Source organism: Bombina bombina, chromosome 1 (assembly GCF_027579735.1).
Source record: "Bombina bombina isolate aBomBom1 chromosome 1, aBomBom1.pri, whole genome shotgun sequence".
In the NCBI taxonomy this organism is placed as follows: Eukaryota; Metazoa; Chordata; class Amphibia; order Anura; family Bombinatoridae; genus Bombina; species Bombina bombina.
Window position 1 is genome coordinate 1,324,937,273 of NC_069499.1, and position 12,380 is coordinate 1,324,949,652.

General features: G+C 41.3%; 1 protein-coding gene across 3 annotated transcripts in view; it reads left to right on the forward strand.

Annotated features, from left to right (window-relative positions):
* Positions 1–12,380, forward strand: part of PHKB (phosphorylase kinase regulatory subunit beta) — a 1,109,273-nt gene that overhangs the window by 598,724 nt on the left and 498,169 nt on the right. For all 3 annotated transcript variants that reach the window (XM_053701982.1, XM_053701974.1, XM_053701966.1), the window contains one exon: positions 7,239–7,334. In XM_053701982.1, coding sequence (XP_053557957.1) covers positions 7,239–7,334 — 96 coding nt within the window. The remainder of the gene's footprint in view (positions 1–7,238; positions 7,335–12,380) is intronic.

Below are 12,380 nucleotides of genomic sequence, written 5' to 3' on the forward strand. Positions count from 1 at the left end.
ATGTGTACTAAATGTATTGATTTCACCTTAAACAGTAAAGATCAGTCTTTATCTATAAAAGAATTGTCACCAGAGGGGTCTGTCGAGGGGGAAGTTATGCCGACTAACTCTCCCCACGTGTCGGACCCTTCGCCTCCCGCTCAAGGGACACACGCTAATATGGCGCCAAGTACATCAGGGACGCCCATAGCGATTACTTTGCAGGACATGGCTGCAATCATGAATAATACCCTGTCAGAGGTATTATCCAGATTGCCTGAATTGAGAGGCAAGCGCGATAGCTCTGGGGTTAGACGAGATACAGAGTGCGTAGATGCTGTAAGAGCCATGTCTGATACTGCTTCACAATATGCAGAACCTGAGGACGGAGAGCTTCAGTCTGTGGGTGACGTCTCTGAATCGGGGAGACCTGATTCAGAGATTTCTAATTTTAAATTTAAGCTTGAGAACCTCCGTGTATTGCTTGGGGAGGTATTAGCTGCTCTGAATGACTGTGACACAATTGCAGTGCCAGAGAAATTGTGTAGGCTGGATAAATACTATGCAGTGCCGGTGAGTACTGATGTTTTTCCAATACCTAAAAGGCTTACAGAAATTATTAGTAAGGAGTGGGATAGGCCCGGTGTGCCCTTTTCCCCACCTCCTATATTTAGAAAAATGTTTCCAATAGATGCCACTACACGGGACTTATGGCAGACTGTCCCTAAGGTGGAGGGAGCAGTTTCTACTTTAGCAAAGCGTACCACTATCCCGGTTGAGGACAGTTGTGCTTTTTCAGATCCAATGGATAAAAAATTGGAGGGTTACCTTAAGAAAATGTTTATTCAACAAGGTTTTATTTTACAGCCCCTTGCATGCATTGCGCCTGTCACTGCTGCGGCGGCATTCTGGTTTGAGGCCCTGGAAGAGGCCATCCATACAGCTCCATTGACTGAAATTGTTGACAAGCTTAGAACTCTTAAGCTAGCTAACTCATTTGTTTCTGATGCCATTGTTCATTTGACTAAACTAACGGCTAAGAATTCTGGATTTGCCATCCAGGCACGTAGGGCGCTATGGCTCAAATCCTGGTCAGCTGATGTGACTTCAAAGTCTAAATTACTCAACATTCCTTTCAAGGGGCAGACCTTATTCGGGCCTGGTTTGAAAGAAATTATTGCTGACATTACTGGAGGTAAGGGTCATACCCTTCCTCAGGACAGGGCCAAATCAAAGGCCAAACAGTCTAATTTTCGTGCCTTTCGAAATTTCAAGGCAGGTGCAGCATCAACTTCCTCTGCTTCAAAACAAGAGGGAACTTTTGCTCAATCCAAGCAGGCCTGGAAACCTAACCAGTCCTGGAACAAGGGCAAGCAAGCCAGAAGGCCGGCTGCTGCATCTAAGACAGCATGAAGGAGCGACCCCCTATCCGACAACGGATCTAGTAGGGGGCAGACTCTCTCTCTTCGCCCAGGCGTGGGCAAGAGATGTTCAGGATCCCTGGGCGTTGGAGATCATATCTCAGGGATATCTTCTGGACTTCAAAGCTTCTCCTCCACAAGGGAGATTTCACCTTTCAAGATTATCTGCAAACCAGATAAAGAAAGAGGCATTCCTAAGCTGCGTACAAGATCTCCTTGTAATGGGAGTGATCCATCCAGTTCCGCGGACGGAACAAGGACAGGGGTTTTATTCAAATCTGTTTGTGGTTCCCAAAAAAGAGGGAACCTTCAGACCAATTTTGGATTTAAAGATCCTAAACAAATTCCTCAGAGTTCCGTCATTCAAGATGGAAACTATTTGAACCATTTTACCCATGATCCAAGAGGGTCAGTACATGACCACAGTGGATTTAAAGGATGCCTACCTTCACATTCCAATTCACAAGAATCATCATCAGTTCCTGAGGTTTGCCTTTCTAGACATGCATTACCAATTTGTAGCTCTTCCATTCGGGTTGGCTACAGCCCCAAGAATTTTTACAAAGGTTCTGGGCTCACTTCTGGCGGTCCTAAGACCGCGAGGCATAGCGGTGGCTCCTTACCTGGACGATATCCTGATACAGGCGTCAAGCTTTCAAATTGCCAAATCTCATACAGAGATAGTTCTGGCATTCCTGAGGTCGCATGGGTGGAAAGTGAACGAAGAAAAGAGTTATCTATCTCCTCTCACGAGGGTTTCCTTCCTAGGGACTCTAATAGAGTCTGTAGAAATGAAAATTTACCTGACGGAGTCCAGGTTATCAAAACTTCTAAATGCTTGCCGTGTTCTTCACTCCATTCCGCACCCCACGGTGGCTCAGTGCATGGAAGTAATCGGCTTAATGGTAGCGGCGATGGACATAGTGCCATTCGCTCGCCTGCATCTCAGACTGCTGCAATTATGCATGATCAGTCAGTGGAATGGGGATTACACAGATTTGTCCCCTCTACTAAATCTGGATCAGGAAACCAGAGATTCTCTTCTCTGGTGGTTATCTCGGGCCCATCTGTCCAAGGGTATGACCTTTTCGCAGACCAGATTGGACAATTGTAACAACAGGTGCCAGCCTTCTAGGTTGGGGTGCAGTCTGGAACTCCCTGAAGGCTCAGGGTTCATGGACTCAGGAGGAGAAACTCCTCCTAATAAATATTCTGGAGTTAAGAGCAATATTCAATGCTTTTCTGGCTTGGCCTCAGCTAGCAACACTGAGGTTCATCAGATTTCAGTCGGACAACATCACGACTGTAGCTTACATCAACCATCAAGGGGGGACCAGGAGTTCCCTAGCGATGTCAGAAGTCTCCAAGATAATTCGCTGGGCAGAGACTCACTCTTGCCACCTGTCAGCGATCCATATCCCAGGTGTAGAGAACTGGGAGGCGGATTTTCTAAGTCGTCAGACTTTTCATCCGGGGAAATGGGAACTCCATCCGGAGGTGTTTGCTCAATTGGTTCTCCGTTGGGGCAAACCAGAATTGGATGTCATGGCGTCTCGCCAGAACGCCAAGCTTCCTTGTTACGGATCCAGGTCCAGGGACCCAGAAGCGGCACTGATAGATGCTCTAGCAGCGCCTTGGTTCTTCAACCTGGCTTATGTGTTTCCACCGTTTCCTCTGCTCCCTCGTCTGATTGCCAAAATCAAACAGGAAAGAACATCGGTGATATTGATAGCGCCTGCGTGGCCACGCAGGACCTGGTATGCAGACCTAGTGGACATGTCATCCTTTCCTCCATGGACTCTGCCTCTGAGACAAGACCTTCTAATACAAGGTCCTTTCAATCATCCGAATCTACTTTCTCTGAGACTGACTTCATGGAGATTGAACGCTTGATCCTATCAAAGCGTGGCTTCTCCGAGTCAGTAATTGATACCTTAATACAGGCACAAAAGCCTGTCACCAGGAAAATTTACCACAAGATATGGCGTAAATATCTTCATTGGTGTGAATCCAAGAATTACTCATGGAGTAGGGTTAGGATTCCTAGGATATTGTCCTTCCTCCAAGAGGGTTTGGACAAAGGATTATCAGCTAGTTCTTTTAAAGGGACAGATTTCTGCTCTCTCTATTCTTTTACACAAGCGTCTGGCAGAAGTTCCAGACATTCAGGCATTTTGTCAGGCTTTAGTTAGAATTAAGCCTGTGTTTAAACCTGTTGCTCCTCCATGGAGCTTAAACTTGGTTCTTAAAGTTCTTCAAGGGGTTCCGTTTGAACCCCTTCATTCTATTGATATCAAACTTCTTTCATGGAAAGTTCTTTTTCTGATGGCTATTTCCTCGGCTCGAAGAGTCTCGGAGTTATCTGCCTTACATTGTGATTCTCCTTATCTGATCTTTCATTCAGATAAAGTTGTTCCGTGTACAAAACCTGGGTTTTTACCTAAGGTGGTTTCTAACAAGAATATCAATCAAGAGATTGTTGTTCCATCATTATGTCCTAATCCTTCTTCAAAGAAGGAATGTCTTTTGCATAATCTAGACATAGTCCGTGCCTTGAAGTTTTACTTACAGGCTACTAAAGATTTTCGCCAAACATCTAACCTGTTTGTTGTTTACTCTGGACAGAGGAGAGGTCAGAAGGCCTCGGCAACCTCTCTTTCTTTTTGGCTTCGGAGTATAATCCGTTTAGCCTATGAGACTGCTGGACAGCAGCCTCCTGAAAGGATTACAGCTCATTCTACTAGAGCTGTGGCTTCCACCTGGGCCTTTAAAAATGAGGCCTCTGTTGAACAGATTTGCAAGGCTGCAACTTGGTCTTCCCTTCATACTTTTGTCCAAATTTGATACTTTTGCTTCTTCGGAGGCTGTTTTTGGGAGAGAGGTTCTACAGGCAGTGGTTCCTTCCGTTTAAGTTCCTGCCTTGTCCCTCCCATCATCCGTGTACTTTAGCTTTGGTATTGGTATCCCACAAGTAATGGAAGATCCGTGGACTGGATACACTTAACAAGAGAAAACATAATTTATGCTTACCTGATAAATTTATTTCTCTTGTAGTGTATCCAGTCCACGGCCCGCCCTGTCCTTTTCAGGCAGGTCAAAATTTTAATTAAACTACAGTCACCACTGCACCCTATGGTTTCTCCTTTCTCGGCTTGTTTCGGTCGAATGACTGGATATGGCAGTGAGGGGAGGAGCTATATAGCAGCTCTGCTGTGGGTGATCCTCTTGCAACTTCCTGTTGGGAAGGAGAATATCCCACAAGTAATGGATGATCCGTGGACTGGATACACTACAAGAGAAATAAATTTATCAGGTAAGCATAAATTATGTTTTTTTGTATGCTTTTGTGTTTGTTGTTTGTTTTTTGGATATGTGTTTTATGTTAAAGTAGGAAGCGCCCCCTATGGGATTATTTGTGCTCTAGTGCATTGATCTAATTTTTTACTTTACATGAAAAGGGAGCAAAATAGATACACAACAAAATAGTTTTAGTATACAAAATTACACCTTCTTGGGAAATCAAACGTCCCTTTAAATTCTTCCCACAGGGCAAAGGAGGCACTTAAATACTTAGGAATTAGAATCTCAAGTGATATCACAGAATTATACAAACTGAACTACGTCCCTCTATTCAAAACAATTAGAAAGGAGTTCAAAGTTTGGAAGACTAGTGGTTTCTCATGGTATGGCCGCTTATCGGCCGTTAAAATGAATACGCTTCCAAGGCTTTTGTATCTTTTTAGGACCCTCCCAATTAAAATTCCATTGGTGGAACTTCACAAATTACAGACCGACTTGACCAGCTTTATCAGGGGGAACAAGAAGGCTAGAATTCCTTCCCAAACATTACTACTCCATAGACAACTGGGAGGGGTGGGGGCCCCAAATTTAATAAACTACTACCAGGCGGCGAGACTGGCACAGACCACTCTTCTAGGCCAAAAACCAAACGACTTTATATGGGTGCGAGTTGAGACCTTGTTGGCAGGTTATAACAACCCAGAGGATATTCTCTGGGAACATCCTGGAAGTACCTCCAGGAAGACACAGGCTTCGAAACTAACAGGGGATATGATGGAGATGTGGAATTCACTATCTACATCTTTAAAGCTACTACCAGCAGATTCACTAAAGAGGCCAATTAGGACACTTCTGTGCCAGGATTTCCATGGTCAGATAGGTAAATGGGAGAACAAAGGGCTTTACAGGGTGGCTGATTTTCTACACAAAGGTAAAATAGCTACATTTCAGCAACTACAAGAAAAACTACTACCAGAAAAATTACATTGGTTCTTATACCTACAAATAGCATCTGCCATCACAAAAGCCATACCGCAGAATCCCAGACAGAGTTTAACAACGCTAGAACGATACACAAGCTCCAGTATCAGACACAAAAAACTTATCTCTCACATATATATTTCGATACAGGCAGCTAAAAACACCTCTAAAACCCCCTTAATGGAGAAATGGGAATTAGACATGAATGAGACACGAACCAAAGAGGAATGGGAAACAATCTTTTGCACAGCAGGGAAAGGTCTAATTAGTGCTGACTTTAAGGAAAATTGTATTAAGACCATCTTTAGATGGTACCTTACTCCAATAATCACATCACATTATACTCCAAGGGGTAACAAAAATTGTTACACAGGATGTACGGAAACAGGGACATACATACATACATATGTGGTGGGAGTGCCCCCAGATAAAACAGATATGGGCTAATCTATCCAAGCTACTTAGTGAGGTACTGTCCGAAAACATAAATTTGACAATGTCCCAGGCACTATTAAACGAACATATCAAACCCTTTAATAAAGCCATAAATACATTTATACGCACTCTATGTACTGCGACTAGGATCTGTGTGGCTAGGTATTGGAAAACAGGGGTTCCCACATGGGGAGAAATACTAGAAAAGATTAAAACTACAAATAAGATGTCCGAATCAGCTTCTTATATACAAGCGACCCATGAACAGTTCCTGAAAATATGGGAATATTGGATTCTGAAAGGTTATTAATACTTCACAAGACCCAAAAGGATGATACACAACCAGTATAGGGCAATGACATTAACTTAGATATACAAGGGGACATAAGATATCGACTCTTGACTGAGACCAAGGTATGACTTGAGGGGGGCTCCCTCCTGGGATCTACGGCATGAAGGGGGACGAGACAGGCAAGTTATGGAAACAGTTTATGTTTTGTTTTGTTGTTTAATATTTATTGTTTAAATGTACAGTTGGGGTTATAAAAGGAAATAATGTTATCCTGATGATTCAGAGAGGAAGAGGGAGGGACATAATGGGATACAGATTTCTCCTTCCTGAAGGAAAGGCACTCCTCTCTCTTTTTCTTTTGGACTATATGATTTAATATATGCAGATCCTGTGATTTATGAACTGTTCTGGTCAAATCTACGTTTTGATATGGGCACGCCCAGAAAGTTCTTGTTCTCCTTTGGGACATCACTTGAACTCACGCCTATCAGGCATGGAACTGAAGTTCTCCTTTTAAGAGGAGAAAGGGGAAAGGGAGCTTCCTTGAATATTTAATATGTGATGTATTTGTTATATGTTCTGCAATAAAAATAATTTCAACTAAATTCTTTCCACAGTTTCCCTTTTTTAATGTTTGGAAAAAAAAAAACCACACAAATAAATTTAATTTATCTTGTCAAGGGAAAAAATGGATCGTCCTTTTCTTATTTATTTTTTATTGATCTTTTCAACAGAATGAATGGGAGACACCATATTGACTGACATTTGCTAATTGGCTTTTAGTCTTCATGCAAGCTAATGAATTGTTTTGTTTCTTGTTTTGTCTGCAGGGCTGCTCCTGGTCTGTCATATTTGTGGATCTTGATGCTCATAACAGGAACAGACAAACTCTGTGTTCATTGCTTCCCAGAGAGTCACGATCCCATGTAAGTCAATAAAATTAAAGCTAAGCACATCATGAAAACAAACGATCCTGCCTTTAATACAGTTTCTTGCTTTTATGGCTATGGCTATAGCATCTTAATAAGTAAATCTTTTTTAGCCTTAGAGAAATGAGATCCAATGATTAAACATTTGAGTAATATATATGCAAAAAAAAAGTTCTTTGGAATAAATAGTTTATCAGAAGAGTATAAAACTTGTTCACTTGCAGTTTTTGTTTTCTCAGTTTTTCTTATATTATTAGCAGGCTGCAGTTATTTTTATGTTCTAGTAAATTGCTTCCCAATATCCCCAGGGCTCAATAATCACTTAATGTGTAATGATCTCCCGGCTTTAGCAAGGACGTCTTTCTCATACTCAGTGACCCAATATAGTTTACATTCTGTTTGGCAGATTTTATATACTTTATTCTAGTCACACAGACAATTTTATTTTTAAAGACTCTGTATTGTAAAACAATAAAAGTTTTTAGTTGTATGACATGATATGTGATTTAATTCCATTATAAAGTAGACAAACTTTTTACAGGCTTTCCAAACTCAATGAATACTAATGAATTTAGCTGTTTTTGCATCTATTATATACAGGGTTCGATTTATCATTCACTGGCGGACAGGGGTGGACATATATGCCCCTGTTTGCCTGGCTTCTCCTTTGGAGTTTACCATACACACAGAATTATTCTTCCGGGCCACTAGCAGGAGGCAAAGATTCCCAAAACCCAAGAGCTCTATAAAACCCTCTCACCTTACTAGAAACTAGTCTGATTTATAGCCAAGCAAAAAAGGTAGGATATGTAATGAGCAAAAAAAAAAAAGCCTTTTTCTACCAACTTCTGCTTCAGAAGAAGCAAAACCATCAAAATGGTAGAATTTAGTAAATGTACAGTATGCAAAGAAGACCAAGTAGCTGCCTTGCAAATTTTCCAAGATGTGGCAACTGATCTGGTAGAATGAGCAGTAATCAGTTTAGGAGTGGACTGACCCACCTCCAAGTAAACCTTCTTGATCAAAATCTTAAGCCAAAATGCCAAAGAAGCAGCCATAGCTTTCTGCTCTTTTCTAGAACCAGGAAAATTAACAAATTAACAGACTAACTAGAAGTTTATTTTAAATACTTGGTAGCCTGCAAATAGTACTTCAAAGTTCTAAAAACATCCAGATTATGGAGAAGCCTTTCCATAGAATTCGTGTGATTAGGACAAAAAGAAGGATCAACAAGAAGGTTTAACAATTTCCCTACTAAAGTTGTCCAAAGACACTGCTTTAGGTAGGAAATCAAACTTAGTTCTCAAAACTTCCTTATCCTGATAAATAATTAATAATTAAGGAGGATCACAAGAAAGGGCAGACAATTCAGAAAATATTCTAGCAGAAGATATAGCCAAAAGAAACAAAACCTTCCAAGATAAAATCTTGATATCCAGTAGAGGAGCTTGCAAAACCTTTAAAACCAAATTAAGGCTCCAGGCAGGAGAAACCTGCTTCACAATAGGCTTAATCCTGACCAAAGCCTGAACAAAACACTGAATATCAGGAAGATTAGCAATCTTTTTATGAAACAGAACTGAGAGCTAAAATCTGACCTCTAAGAGAACTAGTAGAAAAATCATTATCCAAACCATCATGAAGAAACTGCAAAATCCTAGGAATCATTAAAGAATTCCAGGAAAATCCATGATCCAAACTGATTTAATAATAGCCTTCCCAACCTTATGATAAATATTCCTAGTCACAGGTTTATGAACCTGAATCAAAGTCTCAATTACAGAGTCAGAAAAACCCCTTTGTCTAAGAACTAACCATTCAATCTCCATGCAATCAAGTTTAGAAATTTGAGATCCTGATAAAAAACAGACTAGGAGACAGAAGATCTTGGCCATGGTGGATAACTGGACATCTGAACCAAATCAGCAAGCCAAGTCCTACGAGGCCAGGCCAGAGCAATCAGTAATACTAATGACCCCTCTTGTCTGATCTTGGCTAATAACGTTGGTAAAAGTTCTGAAGGAGGAAATGTATAAGCTAGATGAAAAGACCATGGAGCTACTAGAGCATCCGAAAACTCCTCCTGAGGATCCCTGGACCTTGCAAAGTACCTAAGAAGTTTGTTGTTCAACCAAGAAGCCATCAAATCTATCTCTGGTAGACCACAAATATCCACAATCTGATTAAAAACAACCAGATGAAGAGACCTTTCCCCTGGATGCAGGGATCGACAACTGAGAAAATCTGCCTCCCAACTGCTCACTACTGGGATATGGACTTCAGAGATTAGACAACAATTGTCCTCTGCCCAGAAAAGAATCCAAGATACTTGCCTAATGGATAAGGAACTGCCAGTTCCAACCTGTTGATTAATATATTCTACTGCTGTAACATTATTACCTGTGCTCTCTTAGACCCCCAGACTGCAACCCAGCCTGAAAGACTTGCATCTGTCGTGATCACAATTTAAATAGGATCAACAAAAGAAGGGCCCTGAATAATGGACTGATTATCCAGCAACCAAGACAGAGGTTGTCTTATCTTGTAAACCCAAATAAATCCTCTGAGAAAGCGGAGTATTGCTGAAACATACAAATCTGATAAGGCCTTGTGTGAAAATGAGCAAACGGAATAGTATTCAATGCGGCAATCATCAGGCTTAGAAATCCCATATTAAGAGCTACTGAAGGACAAAGAAAAGACTAAAGAATTAAACAAGCCTAAATTAGCTTCAAATGTCTTTGTTCGTGAGAGAGAATTTCATAGAAACGTAGTATATCTGTACACTGTTAGCAGTAGCCAGACCAAATGGTAAAGCAAAAAAATGAAAATGTTTTCCAGAAATACAAACCATAGAAACTGATGATTCTTGTGAATAGAAGGTAGATATTCTTTAAATCCTTTGAGGACATAAATTGGCTTGCTTCACAAAAGGTAGAAAAGTCAGAATAGTTTCCATCTTGAAGGTAGGAACCCTGAGAAACTTGTTCATGACTTAAAGGGACAGTCTACCATAGAATTGTTATTGTTTTAAAAGATAGATAATCCCTTTATTACCCAGTCCCCAGTTTTGCATAACCAACAGTTATATTAATATACTTTTTACCTCTGTGATTGCCGTATATCTAGGAACCTTCTTCCAGCCCCCTGATCACATGACTGTGACTGTTTATTATCTATTGTCTTAAATTTAGCATTGGTTTGTGCTAAATCTTAAATAACCCCTGTGCCTGAACACAGTGTTATCTATATGGCCAACGTGTACTTTCTGTCTCTTTGTGTTGAAAAGAGATTTAAAAAGCATGTGATAAGAGGCAGCCCTCAAAGGCTTAGAAATTAGCATAAGAGCCTACCTTAGTTTAGTTTAAACTAAGAATAACAAGAGAAAAAAGCAAATTTGATGATAAAAGTAAATTCGAAAGTTGAATAAAATTAAAAGTCCTATCTGAATAATTAAAGTTTAATTTATACTAGACTGTCCCTTTAAATCCAAAACTGGTCCCTTTTCCTTTTTTGGAACAATGAAGAGAACTGGAACAATGATTTCCATGGAAACCAGAAACTAAATAGACTGAAGAAGGCTTTTATTTTAAAGAAGCCTTTGGAACCAAACCTTCTGAAAAAGGAGTAACCTGCCCTCTACCAGAATATCTGGATTGGGGACCACACCTTCATGCTTACTTAGTTGAGGTAGTAGGTTTCTTAGATTGTTTAGATGTGTTACAATTTGAACTAGGCTTTAATGCTGAATAGGAATATCCTTGTTTTTGAGAGGAGGAAGAATATTTTTGTTCCTTATTCTAACGAAGGGAACGAAAATGATTAGGAGCTTTAAATTTACCTTTATTTTTCTTGTCTTGGGGAAGAAAATCTCCCTTACCTCTTGTCACAGTAGAAATATTAGAATCTAACTTAAAACCAAACAGCAGGGGGGGGACTTCCGGGCAGCGGCCATGACAGGTCGCAGATTCAGGTGCTGCTCCTGCTCCTAGAAGATTTGGCTTGATAAAATTCTCATCAAGGTGCTATTTAGCACAAACTTCTATCTCTCCCTAACAAGCTATCCATTCTGCAGCAGATGATTCTAAAATTTTGGAGCTGGTTGCAAGCACCAGGACACCGGAGCATATATTGAGGCTGCGGCCTCCTATCTACCCCCGGCAGAGTGCTTGACTGCTTCTGTCGTACAGCAACGCCAAAGGAGCGTAGCAACACTTATCAGACATGGAGGAAGCATATCTAACTATACAGTCCCTTCTGAAGACACAGGAGCTTAAGTTCGCTGCCAGATTTGACCGGCTCCAGCTTATGGTGGAAAGGGTGACCACAGCGATAGTCGTGCCTGCAGCCTCATCAGAGAACGAAGCAGACACTGCAGGACCGCGGCAATCTAATTTAGCGACAGCTGAGCAACACTTCATAGAGGATCGGACTTGCCTGCCAACACAGCCTACCTTCCATGATGAAAGAGAAGAACTTGGCATTCCGGATGAGGTTGCTGTGGTGGGCCTGAGGGACCGCGCTGCGCCTATGAAACACAGGAGTCTATACGTTGGGATATATAGACAGCTAGAGGCGCCGGTGCAGAAAGGAGCTTCGGGGACGCTATATGGTCCGAGAGTTCAGACAGAGGTGCCGCGGGATGGCCTAGAGGATTATGCTTCACCCACATTTGGGCCTAACAGTGAAGGACGGGGAGCCTCCAGCATCAGATGTGATTTAGCGGCAGTGATATGGCTTGCCATTCCCAGGGGAGTGAGTATCTACAGACAAAATAGGACTGGCGTGGGCTAGACTGTGGAGGGAGACCTATTGCCCCTATTCTATTCTAACTTAACCTTGGCACACGGGGACTTATTGAGTTTCATCTAGAATTATTCTTCCCACATAGGGGTAAGAGTTGGAATATTTTGTGGACTTTTTGATGCCATGCCATTCGGTATCACAGTATAAAGAGGACTACTGCAGAGCAAGCGACAAGAGTACCTGATTACTTGTTTCTCTGAATTGTACATAGTTAATGTAATTTATCAGATTGGGTAA